We start from the raw sequence: 17,221 nt of genomic DNA on the forward strand, positions 1-17,221 counted from the left end.
ATATAAAAGCCCACAGCCTGGCAGAATCCCCAAACAACAGCAAAAAAGCAAAAATCCGCGACGAGGCATAATAACAGTACACAAATACACTACAGAAATCCCTACAGTCAGGAAACTTTCAGATGAATGTAATAAATGGTCCCAGATACATAGAAACCACATACCCACTGAACACCCACAGTCTCAGAGACCAGGCTAAACTCTGCCTAGAATAAATTGAACAAAATATGTCCATTTTGCGAAAGATTGTTGTGATGCAGTTATTGTGAATTTAAAAAATATATACTATTACTATTTTTAAGAGGAAAACGTTTACGTTGGTGTTTTTTTTTTTTTTCAATATCTAATGAATATGATTTTAATTATTTTCTCTTGTCATCTTTAACTTAATCGAAAATGAAAGAAACTCTCTAAGTGGTGCAATTAAATAAATAAATTAACAAATAAACCTTAGAAAAAGACCTACTTTACATCCGATTTCCGTTTTCTTTTGTAAATTTTACTTACATTTTTTAAGTTCACCGCAGGGTATTGAATGATTTGATGGGTTTGTGAATTTAAGCCTGTGCTCGTATTCTATATTTTTTACAATACACGAGCTTTACGTTTTAGTTTCATATGTTTAATCAGCAGTTCAACAGTTCTCCTGTCGTTCAGTTGTAGTTGTAGGTTCAGCATGCTGGGAGATCCCGGCCTCAGGGTGTCTCCGGGCTGTTAGGGGGCGGTAGAGAGCTGCTACTCCGTGATGTGTTCACATTACACCACAGAAGGAGCGTCATAACAAGCTGAGCGGCAAGAAAGGGAAACGGCGCTGAACTGGATCAGAGCTCATCATTTCAATAAACCTGGACTGAACCGGGACAGAAATATTGCAATATTACAGCACCATTTGAATACTGTGAGTGCAGCCCCTGCGCGCTTAGACAGATCATAGATGACTAAAACTGAGGTGAGATTGATGCTAAGGCGTTAGCCGTCTTGTCAGGATGTGTGCAGTGAAAGCGCACAGCTTCAGCTCAGCTGGACTAATAAACACACTATGGGAACAGACAGTGATAAATTAGTCAGAGTCTAAATGGTTCAATTTAATCTAGTTTAGATCATTTTACAGAGGTAGCTAGATAAGCTAAGTGACAGCAGGATGGCACACTGGACCAAATTCGAGAAAGATCTGGAGCAGGAGGTGAGGAGGCTGATAGCACACATGACTGGCATTCAAGATGAAGAGGACCAAAACTTTCAAATGGCTCTCAAGTTCGCCTGGTCAAATTTCAGGTGAGATGCCTCTGATACGCTTCACTTGTCCATGTCAGTAAGTCTTCACAGGTTTAACATAGAAATAGAAATAACGTACTTAGTGTTGTACCTTTTCCTCTCTCAAACTGGCCAGGTTTCACCGTTTCCTAGATGTCAGCAGTCACAATGTACAGCGCTCAATAAATGGGTGAGAATTTATTGTAGCTGTTGTTTATGAATTTTCACATCCATTTTCTAAACTGAAAAACTGATATATTGCTCATTGCTTAGAATCTATGAGAAACTCATGGTGCACTCAGACCTGTGTAAAGCAGAGAGCTGGATACGGCTAACGAAGGAATTCCTGAATTCCCCTCTTCCTAATGCTGAGGGAATCATGGTAAGAAATAGTAAAGTCTTAGTAGATAATATTAAGACAATAATAAACTATATATATGTACCAAAAGTCTAATTCCCCCCCCCCCCCATTTCTTATAGACTGATATTCATCATGGTATATTGGCGCTGTTACTCTTCTTGTCTGATTCTCCATCGAACACTAACTACAGTGAAAGGCCTCGATTGAAAGAATCAGGTGAGTTGGCTTGTGTCAATGCTTTTGTGTTTTCAGAGGCTTGGACTAAATGCATAAATCCTCTGTCAAAATTCTCCCTACAGAAAAAGAAGACAGTTTCGACTGGGCTAAGTATTTAATGGAAGGAGAAGACATTGACACAGGGCCTTTTCCGGACACTCCGGTGAGTAAGCTCAGCTTTGAATTGGAACAGTGTGTAGACATGTATAAGCATAGTCTTGAAACTCCTCCAACAGCTAACACATTTTCGGAAGTCCCATCACCTGTTAAAATTGACTGCCAGCACCATCAGTAGTTATTTTATTGTACATATGGGACATGTGACCTAATACATAATCTGGACTATAATACAAACAGCTTTAACCTCATAAAGTTGGTTATATCTCTGCTTCTCATGCCTCTAATATGTGAAATGTGTTCTGGCTGGATAAATGTGTATGTATGTATGTGTGAATACGTCTTTATCTTATATAGTGGATATATGTTTGCTTATGTGTTGCTTATCAGGAGTGGTCAGAAGATGAGAGTGAGGAAGAAGAAAGTCAGCAACCCATCAGCAGAGAGGATTCAGGGATACAGGTGGACAGAACACCACAGGAAGACCAGGAACAGAACAATAAGACAGTACAAGTCACTTGGGCTGGTAAGGGTGGACTCTCAACACTAATCAAAGCACTAGGCTGCAGGATCCAGAATCACGTAGTATAATCACTAGAGGGTATATTAAAAAAGTGTGCCACCTTTAGTAGGGCATTTCTTGATGTAGTGGCACAGTTCTAGTTAATGCAGTGGACACAGTTGTCATTACAGTATGTTCCAGGAATGCTTTAATGCAGCTTTTGCAATTGTAAATCATATCATTCTGACAAATTCTGGAACTGCACATTTGAATGTTGTGTGAATAAGTAACGCACTGTACTCATTTGTATAGTGGGTGAACCAGATGCCCGGGCTTGGCTGGAACTGCATGTTGTGACGCCCTACTGGGTTCCCCACTCACCCCGTTTTCCACACAGCCTCCATCTGCACTCTAACCTGCTCAATGTGTGGTAAGATGAAAGCTGGCCATCTAGTGGTCTACCATTATTTCAGCTTTAATTGTTACTTTCCTTGATTTTGGTTTGATCCTCCAAGACACAATGGAATGTTAAAAGCATTTGCAACTGAAATGGCTCTGATAAGCTATCAGTGTTTATCAAAACATCCAGGTGATGTACTCGACAGTGTTAGTTTTTACTGACAATAACTTCCCTATAATTCTCTCCTGCTCTCCAGGGATCAGCATCTCTACAACACTGATCCTCTCTACCTGCCTGAGGAGAAAGCTTTTGTCACCGAAACCCAAGTGATTCGAGAGACTTTATGGTATGATTGGAAAGAGTTATAGTGGCCCACTTATGCATTAAAAAAAAAGACCAGGTTTTATTTTGTTGCATTTCTGTAGCTGAAATAGAAGTAGGGCATTTGGTAATTCTGTGATGTGGATATTAGCCAAATCAGTGTCTGAAGTTCTTGTTTTCTTATATTTGCAGAAAATGAATTAATTATGGTTTATTTTGTCTTAAGATGTTTTTGTTCGTTATTGTAGGCTTTTCCAAACACAATCCCAGCACTAGAGCCTGTTGCCTGCTAAGCAAATGAGAAATGAAAATATGATTATTGATCTGTGTATTCTTTTGTGTGTAAAGGCTTTTGTCGGGGGTAAAGAGGCTTTTCATATTTCAGCACCATGATGGCAAAGTAAGCGTGAGGAACGATGTGGTCGTCACCCACTTGACAAATGTGAGCAAAGTCTAGTTTTTCTGCAGTGCTTTGTTTTTAGTTTTTTTAAGTATTAGCTTTTTAATTTCTGTTTTGAGATTCACTGAGTGTTTATAATTTCATTAATGGTGATATATGGTGGGAAATGCAGTTAAGTTTGAAAGATTATTGTGCTCCATATTTAGTTACCCTATAGCTTATGACTATGAACTCTGTGCCAGAGAGTATGTTTCATATACAGTACTTCCTTGTTTTATTTACTTGAACCCAACATTCATACAGTGTTTGTATAACCGAACGATAACTTTATTAATTACAATGTTTGAGCGTATCAGTATCGTTTATATACCCATTTTCACAGTGATCTTTAGGAAAAGGTTTTAAAAGATGGTGTTATGGTGCCTCTGGTTGGTGTTCATAAATTGACAGTGTGTTTATGTCTGGTGCAGAATTGCTTGCGCTCAGTGCTGGAACATATAGCAGCCTATGGCCAGGCAGTGTTTCGTCTCCAGAGGTTTATTGATGAGGTGACTGGTCACAGTGCAGAGCCTTGTCCTCCTGGCCTCAGCTCTTCCTCCTCCTCCTCCTCCTCCTCATCCAAAAAGGGCTCAGATCCCCCATTTAGAACCTACCAAGCATTTGTGTGGGCACTGTACAAGTACTTTACCAGCTTTAAAGAGGAGCTGACTGCCATTGAGAGAGAGATCATTGGCAAAGGTAACTATGTAATTTTCTTTTCATGATGTAATGATGTTGAGCGTTCCAGTTATTTAAAATGGTGTTTTTCAGTGGGATGTTTATTGGTGTGTCTGTGTAGATGAGACGGTGACTTTGTCCTCTGTGTTGGAGAGGCTCAGCCCTCACCTGGCTCAGATCACTGTGTTGCATCGAGTTTTCTGCACTGGAGTAGCCGAAGTTCCCCCTGGTACACCAAATGTGGTGCGAGCCTCACACTTGCTGAACACTCTGTACAAGGCCATCATTGAGTATGACAGTGTGGGTGAAGCTTCTGAGCAGTCGGTGAGTGTGATAGCTAAGTGTGCCTTTCACTCTCTACTCTATTGTTGGGCAAGGTAGCCAACATTACATTTTCTACAGCAACTGTCAGGTTTTGTGATTGCGAGAAAACAGTATACACTTGGGGTTCCACACTCGCATGTCTGTGCGCTCTCGCTCGTTCTCTCTCTCTCTCTCTCTCTCTCTCTCTACTAAGTGGTTCTTTGTACCTGGAGCCCCTTGTCCTGGAGTTTGATGTATTGCTTGGTCTGTAGCACATGTATTACTGCTTTAGAGACAAATACGGTGTTCACAATTAGCATCTTTCTTATGCCCTTGCTTTCACCAGGTGGCGCTTCTCTTCTCACTCTGGGTTGAAACGGTCAGGCCGTATCTCGAGATAGTAGATGAGTGGATTGTTCACGGTCACTTGTTCGATCCAGCCAAAGAGTTTATAATCCAAAGGTAAGAAATAAACGAGTTAGTGAGGGCATATGTCCATTTATAGTGCCTTGAAGCACCATTTCTGGAAACATGCTTTAGTACACTTAGAAAAGCTTCCTATGGAACATGTTTGCGTTCACAGTTTGTTAATGTAACTTCCCAATGTTTCTTCAGACAAAAAAAGAATAAAGTTTATTATGATTTAAGGAGACAATAATTGACTGAGACTAATCTTGTGCTTGTCTGTTAGGAACAAGGATGTGCCTGTGAACCACAGGGACTTTTGGTACGCCACCTACACACTGTACAGTGTGTCTGAGGCAGTGGAGAGTGAGGAGAGACTAAGTGATGCTGCCAGTGGAAGTTCTGGAGGAGAGCAGAGCTCCAGCAGCAGACAGCACACTATGGTGTCATTCCTCAAGCCTGTCCTCAAGCAAATAATCATGGCAGGAAAGTCCATGCAGCTCCTGAAGAACCTGGACTGCAAAGAGACGGAGCAGGCTGATGGATCTTCCAGAGGTGAGGGTTTTATTCAATTGGGAGCCCCTAGAGGGGCCACATGACTGGTAAGCTCTTCAGTTACTCTCTCAAGTTAGCTTGATAAACCCAGGTTAAATCTGACCATTAAAATAAGAGGGAAATTACTTTCCTGATGTTCATTTCTGGGATTACGTTATCCAGGTTGACTCTCCAGCTTACTGGGAAGCTTTATACTCCTCTAGCCCACACCTGGCAGGGTGCCAATATGTTCCTGTTTATTTGTTCCAGAGAGTCCTATTCTACATTTCTACAGGGACTAGATAAGCTGTGTCTGCGCAAATGCGTATCTCTGTCCACAACGGGTGCAACTGAAAGTAGCTGAAGGCATTCATTAGAAGGGGTGTCCACAAATATTTGGACATATAGTGTACATTACGTGCTTTATTGTGCATGTTTATTTCTTGTCATTTCTCAGATGCAGAGCGAAAAAGTCTGTACACACTTTTCCTGGAATCAGTACAGACTCGTCTGCGGCGTGGAGAGGAGTCGCCCACGGATACAGTTACTGAGCAACAAGCCACAAAGAGGAGTCTTATTAAGATGCAGTCCATTGTTGCACGTCATCTGGAAATGGATGACATCCATGACCCCCTGCTGGCCATTAACTTTGCCAGGTGATGATTTAATCTGCCACAGAAATGTCAGGATGTAGATGAAAGACAAGGATCAAGAAACTGTGTTTCTTCTGAATATGAATTGTCTTCCACATCATCCTCAGGTTGTATTTGGAGCAGAAGGACTTTCACGAGAAGTTCTCTGGTGGGGATGTGATTGTGGACCGTTCATCAGAATCAGTGACCTGCCAAACGTTTGAGCTGACCCTGCGCTCCTGCCTGTATCCCCACATTGAGAGGAGGTACATTGAGTGCTGTGGCAACCTCATGAGAACCCTCAAGAAGGACTACAGGTAAAATGCAGTCCCTGGGATGTTAAAGGTTCGTTTTGAATACAGTCTGTGTGAATTGTATTCATCAGTTGGTATTCAAAACATCGAGCCAGTCTTGCTGAGTTTATATTGTGGCTATTTTTGAAGGCACTGGCTGAGCAATTTCATGCCTTCTACTGAGCGCTCTAAATTCTTCTTTCAGGTTACTGGGATACCTTCAGGCTATGAGGAACTATTTCCTGCTGGAGGCTGGTGACACCATGTATGACTTCTACACAGCCATCTTTGACAAGGTACTGGAAAAGGAGAGCTGGCAGCAGCTGGCATTCCTCAATGTGCAGTTGCAGGAGGCTGTAGGACAGCGCCACCCCGAGGACAGCAACAGGTACTGACTTAAGATGGGTTTACGATGGGTTTTACCTTTTAAGTAGTTTTAGTCTGGAAAGTTGTTAAGTTGTTCTCCATGCAGGAAGAACAACTTAAAATGACTTTTAGTGTAATTCAGTTTTCTGCTTAACTGGTGTGCCTTTTGGCTAATTTCACAGGTTGTCAATATTTTTGGAGACAATTGATCCCACAAGGAAAAAACAGCCAGTCAATAACCTTGATGGCCTTACTTTGAGTTATAAGGTAACTAACCTACATTTTCAATGCATGTGTTTAGGTTTAAAGTGTTTAATCATGGCTACGTTTTTGTATTTTCTACTTTTTATTTCCAGGTTCCATGGCCTGTTGATATCGTTATTAGTTCTGAGTGCCAGAAAATCTACAATCAGGTTTTCCTGCTCCTTCTACAAATAAAATGGGCCAAATACAGTCTAGATACATTGCGATTCAGTGGTAAGTTATTGCTGAGTGTGCGTGTGTGCGTGCGTGCGTGTGCGTGCACGTCCAAATGTTTGTAGACACCTGCCCCTCCTGAGTTGTTTTTGAATAGGGGGTTTATTTTCCCATTTGCAAAAGAGCAACAGATTCTACTCTTCTGCAAAAGATTCACACACTGTGTGTGTGTGTGTCTGTCTGTCTGTCTGTCTGTCTGGTCTTGTCGCGGTCATGCAGAAACCTTGTATCTCCAATGCAGCAACTTTACATTCGAAAGGAAAAGCAATGGTATTTTGACACAATGTAAATAATTTACATGTCAGAAGTTATGTCAACAGTGAAAAATGCCCAAAAAATGGAGATAAAAGGTTTTTTTATCTGGATAGATGCCAGATGATGGTATACAGTACATGTATGTGATTTTAGATGTTAGAGTTTATGTTGAAGGAGAAAACTAACTTTCAGACACAACCTTCATAGTCCTGTTTGGAAAGTTGTACAGAGATGGATCAAGCAGATTTGATTTAGGTCACCTGATTTTCTGTCTGCTAAAAATGACATTTCTCCACAGATTTGACAGCAGCTGCTAAGAGACAGGAAGGAGGCCAGTCTGAAGAGTACACTGGCAGAGAACCTATAAATCAACAGATCCACAGAATGTTTCTGCTAAGGGTCAAGCTAATGCATTTTGTTAACAGTCTACACAACTACATCATGACTAGGGTGGGCATTTTTCATCTGAGTGGATTTGTGGAGGCTTAAAATGCAGTCGAAGGTTTATGATATTTATGTTTACTGAATGAGGATCCTGTTAAATGTGTAACAGTTATTAATCAAATGATTTCTGTTACTCTGCCTTCACTATTCTGTTTTCAGATCCTGCACAGCACAGGTCTGGAATTTCAGCACCAAGTACAGGAGGCGAAAGACCTGGACCAGCTCATAAAAATCCACTATAGATATTTGTCCACCATCCACGATCGCTGCCTTCTCAGGGAGAAAGTAGGTCACATGCAGAAAACATTCTGTGTCTTTGCATCTAGGGGCAGTAGCCCAGTGGAGCTTATTTAGGTGCCCCATTAAAGTTGATTTATTTTATTTTAGTTCTGTGTGTGATACTAAAACTTGAACCAGAAATGAAGTTTACCCTCTCCTTGCAGGTCAGTTTTGTCAAAGAAGCCATTATGAAGGTGCTTAATCTGGTTCTCATCTTCTCTGACCGGTGGCAGGCTGGCTTTGGAGCATGGAAGTAAGCTATACCAAAACAAATGCCTTTGTACATATATATGTCTTCAAAATCCACTATAGGTTTAAGTGTTTATGGACACCCCTTCTAATGTACACATTCAGCTACTTAATTTTGCACCCTTTGCTCACACAGATTGTGTCTAGCCCCTGTAGAGAAGTATTAGCATTAGAATAGGACTATCTGGAGCATATAAACATGAACCTATTGGCATCATGCCGAATGCCAGGTGTGAACTAGAGGGGTATAAAGCCCCTCCAGCCTCGAGCTGTGGAGCAGTGTTCTTTGAAATGATGGTGCTCCATCCAGTACTTGAAGATGAGGTGTGGGGTGGTGATTATCAAACATCCTGACTTCACTAACGTTCTTGTTGCTGAATGCAATAAATTTTTTACAGCAAATCTCCAAAATCTAGTACCCTACTATCCTATTTATTATTATTATTATTATTATTATTATTATTTATTGGCATTAATTTCAGTAGATACAATGAATGAAAAGTTGTCCCAATACTTCTTCATACTTCATATAGTGTATCTCTTGTGTCTGTCTCAGGATTGAATCTATTGACAAAATGGAGTCAGATTTCAAGAACTGTCACATGTTCCTGGTGACCATTCTGAACAAGGCTGTCTGCAGGGGATCGTTTCCTCATTGTGAGTCTACTGCTGTGTTGCTGTGTTGTTGTTTTTACCAGCTTCCTCTCTTGCAACAAATTGTGTGTTTCCTGCACATCAAATACATACAATGTTGTGCTGCTAGATAACTGTCTGTCTTTTTTTTTTCTCATAGTGGAGTCCCTTGCTCTATCTCTAATGGCTGGTTTTGAACAGTGCTAGATGACCATCAACAACAAACACAGCAACTGTCGGCTGCCCGTGCTGAATGGTTGCTTATGTACTGTCTATTCCACTGTTTGTCCCTGCTAAGAGGTCTGAGATCATAGCACATGGTGGACCACTAGTGTCAATCAGCAGCTCTTCTTCAGTGTGAAGGTTTCGCCCTGTGTTTGTGTGTGGCGGCTGTCTGCGGAAAGTAGATATTGCACATTGTAATTTTGTAAAAGCATTTAAATAGTAATTGCTGCACTTAAACTAGGGCATAAACCATGTAGACATGCAAACATAAGTCCTGGAGGAAGAGTTATTTTGCTACTGGTTGTGTGTGTCCCAACATCTTAACAAAAGGGATAGTATTCTGTGTAAAACGGAATAGTGTTGAATGCCTGTATATGTGTATATGCTGTGTATGTATTGTTACTGCTAAAACTGACTTTTGGCCTTTTCAGTGTCTGTTCTGTGCGCAATAAATCAGTCATTATTATAAATCGTAGTTGTTCCTTTCCTTTACGAATGATTATTTTAACTTAAAATGAAAGAACCAATGATATAAGAACACTAACTGTATGTATGTTCTTGAAGAGTAGTGGCAGTCAAATAAGTTTGTGTCATGTTGTAGAGTCACAATTAGTGCAATAATATTACATATGCAAAGAGGACAGAACATGTTACACCACCCGGCACATCTTAAAGCAGCCATCACATCAGCCAGCACATCCTAAAACAGCCATTACACCAATCGGTGCATACTACAGCAGCTGCCAAGTAGACCGCCACATCTTAAAGCACATGTTAAACCAGCCGGTACCTGAGCCATCACATCACATGGCAGCTAGGTGTCACTTGACACTTCAATTGGCACATCATAAAGCAGCTGGCAAACCAACCAGCACATCCTACAGCAGCCAATCAGTACATCTTACAAAAAGTTGGCACTTCAACCAGCAATGTTAAAGCAGCTGGCACACCAACAGGCTGATGTTAAAGCAGCTGGCACTTGAACCAGCCTAAACAATATCATGAAAGCGTTATCTTTGAAGTAGATTGTTAAATAGAGAGAGGTCAGTCTTTGTATGGTGCTTACTTTCAGTTACTGAAACTATAACTTTTCTTCCCCAATATTTACATCTAGATGTTAAATAACTTGAAACATGGCACTTATTAATTAATCAATACATTAATTAACTATACATGAATAATCAGAGTGGGGTGAATATATGGACTGGGGTTAAATTACTTGCTCTATCTCTAATGGCTGGTTTTGAACAGTGCTAGATGACCATCAACAACAAACACAGCAACTGTCGGCTGCCCGTGCTGAATGGTTGCTTATGTACTGTCTATAATATATGGACTGGGGTTAAATTACAGCTCATTTTGTCTTTCACATCTGTTAAAAATAATTTATCATCACTTTAAAGCACAAAGAGAAAGGAGCATTGATAGCTGAGTGCACTTTTTCCTTGTTTTGCGCATGGTGCCTAAAAACGCACTAAACGCATAACACAGAAAACACGTAAAACACATCAGGTACGTAAAAACGTACTGAATAGGTAAAAACGCACCAAATGCGTAAAAACACCACATTTGCTTAAAAGACTGAAGTCTCAACAGCTGTAGAGAAAAACAAACACCTGGGCACATCTCAGGTGTCGATTAATTACAGTATATTAATCTGATTAATGGATCTGGAGACTGTCACCCTGGACAGTTCAGGGTAATGCGCGAGACCCTTTTTGGCACACATGAGAAAAGTCCACTAACACTGCTGCTAACACACTCCTTCAGACCATGCAAGCTTCCCTTTTAAACTATTTACAGACTGTGTCATCAGCGCAGCATTGAGACAAATAAACGCGCTAAAATTACTTTATTTCAGTTTATATACAACTGAACTCGAATGCGTAAACTCCTCTATGACTGCCTGATCCATCAGAGTCATTTCTACATTAGAACCCGTTCATAAGGAGGCAAACATGTATTATGTGCCAGGTGGTGTGCCGGCTGCTTTAGGATGTGCTGGATGGTGTGCCAGCTGCTATAAGACATGCTGGTTGGTGTGCCGGCTGCTGTGTCATGTGCCAGGTGATGTTGCCGGCTGCGGCAAGATGTGATGGTTGGTGTGCCAGTTGGTGTGCTGGCTGCTTTAGATTGTGCCAGATGGTGTGCCAGCAGCTTTAAGGTGTGCCACTTGGTGTGCTGGCTTTGTAAAGTTGTGCCAGGTGGTGTGCCGGCTGTTTTAGGATGTGATGGTTGGTGTGCCAGGTGGTGTGCTGGCTGTTTAGGATGTGCCAGTTGGTGTGCCGGCTGTTTTAGAATGTGCCAGCTGGTGTGCCAGCAGCTTTAAGGTGTGCCACTTGGTGTGCTGGCTTTGTAAAGTTGTGCCAGGTGGTGTGCCGGCTGCTTCAGGATGTGATGGTTGGTGTGCCAGTTAGTGTGCTGGCTGCTTTAAGATGTGCCAGGTGGTGTGCTGGCTGCTTTAGGATGTGCCAGTTGGTGTGTTGGCTGTTTTAGAATGTGCCAGCTGGTGTGCCAGCAGCTTTAAGGTGTGCCACTTGGTGTGCTGGCTTTGTAAAATTGTGCCAGGTGGTGTGCCGGCTGCTTCAGGACGTGATGGTCGGTGTGACAGTTGGTGTGCTGGCTGCTTTAAGATGTGCCAGGTGGTGTGCCGGCTGCTTCAGGACGTGCCAGTTGGTGTGTTGGCTGTTTTAGAATGTGCCAGCTGGTGTGCCAGCAGCTTTAGGGTGTGCCACTTGGTGTGCTGGCTTTGTAAAGTTGTACCAGGTGGTGTGCCGGCTGCTTCAGGATGTGATGGTCGGTGTGACAGTTGGTGTGCTGGCTGCTTTAAGATGTGCCATTTGGTGTGCTGGCTGCTTTAAGATGTGCCAGGTGGTGTGCCGGCTGCTTTAGAATGTGCCAGATAGTGTGCCAGCTGCTTTAGTATGTGCCTGTTGAAGTCCCAGCCACTTTTGGATGTGTCATGTGGTGGGCAGGCTGCTTTAGGATGTGCTGCTTGAAGTGCCGGCTGAAACCCTGCAGTCAGAGGTTGTGCCGGCTGGTGTGCCGGGTGCTTCAAGATTCAAGTTCCAGCCTCTGGCAGCTGGGTGTTGTGCCGAACAGCAATGCAATACGAGTTCCTGGTGAAGTGCTGGCTGAAAAGGACCCAACCCTCTTGCAAACAGGTAGCTAATGATGTCTGTTCACATGATTTCCCCATGTGTGCATGATATAAATGTGGCAGTAATCTCACTAAAATAACAGAAATAGAGTGTTGGCGTGTGGTTCACTGATCTGTGTATGTAAATTACAGCACATTTTACATCTTCCTATTGTTTGCAGAGCTTTACAGAGCCACATCATCTTTTCTCAGGGTTTAAATACATGTATGTTCACACAACCTAATATACCACTGACATACCTGTTAATAAGACATCTACCCTTTTATTAATAAAAAAAACATTTTTAGTCTAATTTGTTAAAGTCTATTTGTTGCTGGTGGGATTTAAGGAAGTATAACTGAGGGTCTGAATTGGAGTACACCCTGGATAATTACATAGGGCAGTAGTGCACACTCCTAGTCCTAGCATGAAAGGCAGTATTTGCATATAGTCTGGGGTCAAGGATCTCCAATACATTCATGAAGCAAAGATTTTGGATACGTGAATCTAATAATTCTAATAATTATATAATTATTTATACAATTATTACAATATATATATAATTATAATAATTACAATTTACACGATTATCAGATTTCGGCTCTAGTGTTTGGTATTCGAGCTGCTGCTCTGCGGTTGTCCTTGGTGTGCCGGCTGCTGTGTCATGTGCCAGGTGATGTTGCCGGCTGCGGCAAGATGTGATGGTTGGTGTGCCAGTTGGTGTGCTGGCTGCTTTAGATTGTGCCAGATGGTGTGCCAGCAGCTTTAAGGTGTGCCACTTGGTGTGCTGGCTTTGTAAAGTTGTGCCAGGTGGTGTGCCGGCTGTTTTAGGATGTGATGGTTGGTGTGCCAGGTGGTGTGCTGGCTGTTTAGGATGTGCCAGTTGGTGTGCCGGCTGTTTTAGAATGTGCCAGCTGGTGTGCCAGCAGCTTTAAGGTGTGCCACTTGGTGTGCTGGCTTTGTAAAGTTGTGCCAGGTGGTGTGCCGGCTGCTTCAGGATGTGATGGTTGGTGTGCCAGTTAGTGTGCTGGCTGCTTTAAGATGTGCCAGGTGGTGTGCTGGCTGCTTTAGGATGTGCCAGTTGGTGTGTTGGCTGTTTTAGAATGTGCCAGCTGGTGTGCCAGCAGCTTTAAGGTGTGCCACTTGGTGTGCTGGCTTTGTAAAATTGTGCCAGGTGGTGTGCCGGCTGCTTCAGGACGTGATGGTCGGTGTGACAGTTGGTGTGCTGGCTGCTTTAAGATGTGCCAGGTGGTGTGCCGGCTGCTTCAGGACGTGCCAGTTGGTGTGTTGGCTGTTTTAGAATGTGCCAGCTGGTGTGCCAGCAGCTTTAGGGTGTGCCACTTGGTGTGCTGGCTTTGTAAAGTTGTACCAGGTGGTGTGCCGGCTGCTTCAGGATGTGATGGTCGGTGTGACAGTTGGTGTGCTGGCTGCTTTAAGATGTGCCATTTGGTGTGCTGGCTGCTTTAAGATGTGCCAGGTGGTGTGCCGGCTGCTTTAGAATGTGCCAGATAGTGTGCCAGCTGCTTTAGTATGTGCCTGTTGAAGTCCCAGCCACTTTTGGATGTGTCATGTGGTGGGCAGGCTGCTTTAGGATGTGCTGCTTGAAGTGCCGGCTGAAACCCTGCAGTCAGAGGTTGTGCCGGCTGGTGTGCCGGGTGCTTCAAGATTCAAGTTCCAGCCTCTGGCAGCTGGGTGTTGTGCCGAACAGCAATGCAATACGAGTTCCTGGTGAAGTGCTGGCTGAAAAGGACCCAACCCTCTTGCAAACAGGTAGCTAATGATGTCTGTTCACATGATTTCCCCATGTGTGCATGATATAAATGTGGCAGTAATCTCACTAAAATAACAGAAATAGAGTGTTGGCGTGTGGTTCACTGATCTGTGTATGTAAATTACAGCACATTTTACATCTTCCTATTGTTTGCAGAGCTTTACAGAGCCACATCATCTTTTCTCAGGGTTTAAATACATGTATGTTCACACAACCTAATATACCACTGACATACCTGTTAATAAGACATCTACCCTTTTATTAATAAAAAAAACATTTTTAGTCTAATTTGTTAAAGTCTATTTGTTGCTGGTGGGATTTAAGGAAGTATAACTGAGGGTCTGAATTGGAGTACACCCTGGATAATTACATAGGGCAGTAGTGCACACTCCTAGTCCTAGCATGAAAGGCAGTATTTGCATATAGTCTGGGGTCAAGGATCTCCAATACATTCATGAAGCAAAGATTTTGGATACGTGAATCTAATAATTCTAATAATTATATAATTATTTATACAATTATTACAATATATATATAATTATAATAATTACAATTTACACGATTATCAGATTTCGGCTCTAGTGTTTGGTATTCGAGCTGCTGCTCTGCGGTTGTCCCTGGGCGCCCCCTGGCGGTGGGGCTCGGCGCGCGTCTGTGGACTTTCCTGTCGAGTTTTCCTGTAGTGGAGGAGGAACGGGAACTCCCACAGTGAGCTGGCCGCCTGCCTGCTTGCCTGCCTGCCTGTCTGTGAGCGCTTCGGGCGAAAGGCAGGATTTCAGCACAATTGTAAAGTTGGTCTGTAAATACAGCAGCCGCTCAGACGACCGTGAACTCCAGCACGTTTGAACCGAGATATCTCCGCGGAGACTTCGCGGCCAATGGGGATTTAAACGCGCGGAGCGGAGCAGTTTGTCCCTGGAAAACAGAAACTAAGGGTGGGTAGCTTGTGCTAGCGTCTGGCTCCGGCGAAAAGTTTTCTCCTTGCTTTTGGGTGTTGGCTTTTGTGCTTTGTCGCGACTCTTGCGCTTCCAAGTGAATCGTTTCCCCCGACTTTTATAGACACGACGAGGCAGCTAAACTATCTGAGGAGATACAGGAGGGGGGAAATAGCAGCGTAGCTTCTTAATTAACACACGGTAGTAATCTGTGGGTCAAGCCGCTGGTTGGCTGGGTTAGGCCTCTGAGTAATGTGCAGTGGTTAATGGAGCCAGGTGGGAGCAAGTTCCCTACAGTAACACGACCGAGAGGGGAAGGCGAGCCCACCGGCCGCTGTTTTCATTGATCTGTACGATTAAGAAGTCAGTGCGCTTGATTTGAGGGGCTGTTATATTTATATATATATATATATATATATATGTGTGTGTGTGTGTGTGTGTTGAGCACTGTGTGTTTGTGGAGGCAGCTAGCTAGCTACTTCAGAGACGAGCAGCCTCTAAACTCTGCCTGTCCTTAAATCGACTGGTTTAGTGTTAAAATAGGGGTGGAAAGTCGTTGAGTGGAGTTGAGTGGTAGTGCTGGTAAATGTGCTGGAAAGCACTGCAGACTCAATCAGTGAAGACTGCGCCGATCAGAAGCACTTCCTGAAGTGGTGTTGGGCTGGGAATGATCGTTTCATTGAGGAATGTGAGTGAGCAGTGTTGAGGAGCTCACATTCAGCATGTGGCATTGGAAAGTGTGGGCTTTGGAGAGTCAAAGGTGAAAAGGATGGGCTTGAAGCGATGCTGTGGGTTAAACTGTTATTCTGGTGGTTGATCACAACCCTAAAAATATTCGTTAAAAAAATATAGGAAGGGTTCATCAGCCGGAAAGGTTTCATTCCTGACCTGTCGTAACCTTTACTTAACAAACTGAGCTGCTGATGTCTGACACGGTTCATTTTCTAGAGAGCTGTTTAGTATTTTCTAGAAACGATGACTGCACTGATTTTACACTATGGATCAAGGCTGATATCTGATGTTTTCCTGCTCCTAATGACATCCTAAAGACAGTAAGAGTGTTTATAGGAAATTATAGAAATTTATTTTAACATAAATATGGCCCCAAATACCATTTTAAAATACATAAGTTAAGTCTGATGCTGATCATTTTTTTAATAATTATATTAGTTTACCATATTCCAGCTGTTCCTGATGACGGCAGCAGCTGTCTTCCTCTCCTACTAATATTGTGCTGATCGTCTATGCACCTTGGCTCGTGTCTTGTCTTTTGTCCTTGTGCTACTGTACCATGTCCTGACTATTACCACACCAGAGACTTATGGTACTGTATAACCCTGTATTAATATAATGACTATATGACCAATATGATTAATATATAGAGACCAGTGTAACAGGAATATTAGGGAACATCACTGAAATGATCAGCTATTTCAACTACTCTGAACTAGTGGAGAATTAGTGTCCGTTGGTTTTCGCATCTTCTTCATGGATTTCTAACCATTATAGTGTTTTTGAAGGCTGATGGACATATCCTAGGTTGTTTTCTCCTCAGTGCACTATGTGCCAACATGTGTTTGTTAGCCAAACATATTTTTAGTGTTGTTGAACCTACCTAACTAGCTCAGCTAGAGTAGTTACAGCCATATAATCTCAATCATGTCATTAACAGACAGTCCTTGGAAATGTGGTCAGATTCAAATTAGCAGAATATTAAATAATACACATAATAATTCATTGTAAATGGGAGCAAATCTGTAATGTCAGTATTCGAATACGGTCACCTCAAACGTTTAACCAAGTACCACAACAATTCATACAGGAATCATGTTGAAATTATAGCAGTATGATGGCAGATCTTTTTTTTATGATTTACACTTTTAATATCTCAAATTCTCCATTTACAACTTTTCAGCTATTAAACAAATCTTTTAAAATAAAAAATTACAGCGAAGACAGCAAATCATTTAAGACATATTTGCTAGCGGAAGT

General features: G+C 42.4%; 2 protein-coding genes across 2 annotated transcripts in view; both read left to right on the top strand.

Annotated features, from left to right (window-relative positions):
- Positions 1 to 646: 646 nt before the first annotated feature.
- tubgcp5 (tubulin gamma complex component 5) lies at positions 647 to 9,853 on the top strand. The gene is made up of 23 exons (XM_072684394.1): positions 647 to 1,275; positions 1,391 to 1,444; positions 1,528 to 1,636; positions 1,735 to 1,831; positions 1,915 to 1,994; positions 2,339 to 2,474; positions 2,763 to 2,880; positions 3,107 to 3,196; positions 3,520 to 3,613; positions 4,042 to 4,309; positions 4,410 to 4,612; positions 4,938 to 5,053; positions 5,283 to 5,551; positions 5,988 to 6,186; positions 6,291 to 6,479; positions 6,661 to 6,843; positions 7,004 to 7,088; positions 7,178 to 7,298; positions 7,852 to 8,003; positions 8,157 to 8,282; positions 8,441 to 8,529; positions 9,082 to 9,182; positions 9,319 to 9,853. Exons 1-23 carry the CDS (start codon positions 1,142 to 1,144, stop codon positions 9,363 to 9,365), a joined length of 3,060 nt encoding a protein of 1,019 aa, XP_072540495.1. The 5' UTR covers positions 647 to 1,141; the 3' UTR covers positions 9,366 to 9,853.
- A 5,143-nt stretch (positions 9,854 to 14,996) lies between these two features.
- Positions 14,997 to 17,221, top strand: part of cyfip1 (cytoplasmic FMR1 interacting protein 1) — a 49,047-nt gene continuing 46,822 nt past the window's right edge. Inside the window, exon 1 of the mRNA XM_072684395.1 lies at positions 14,997 to 15,229. The gene's annotated coding sequence lies outside the window, so the exon portion shown is untranslated. The remainder of the gene's footprint in view (positions 15,230 to 17,221) is intronic.

This window comes from Salminus brasiliensis, chromosome 7 (genome assembly GCF_030463535.1).
Source record: "Salminus brasiliensis chromosome 7, fSalBra1.hap2, whole genome shotgun sequence".
In the NCBI taxonomy this organism is placed as follows: domain Eukaryota; kingdom Metazoa; phylum Chordata; class Actinopteri; order Characiformes; family Bryconidae; genus Salminus; species Salminus brasiliensis.

What these genes read in the sequence shown, in the direction of transcription:
- tubgcp5 (XM_072684394.1), top strand. Translation starts at nt 1,142, where the DNA reads ATGGCACACTGGACCAAATTCGAGAAAGATCTGGAGCAGGAGGTGAGG. An exon ending in TTCGCCTGGTCAAATTTCAG is followed by an intron (nt 1,276 to 1,390) that starts GTGAGATGCCTC and finishes CAAACTGGCCAG; the next exon opens with GTTTCACCGTTTCCTAGATG. An exon ending in AGATACATTGCGATTCAGTG is followed by an intron (nt 7,299 to 7,851) that starts GTAAGTTATTGC and finishes ATTTCTCCACAG; the next exon opens with ATTTGACAGCAGCTGCTAAG.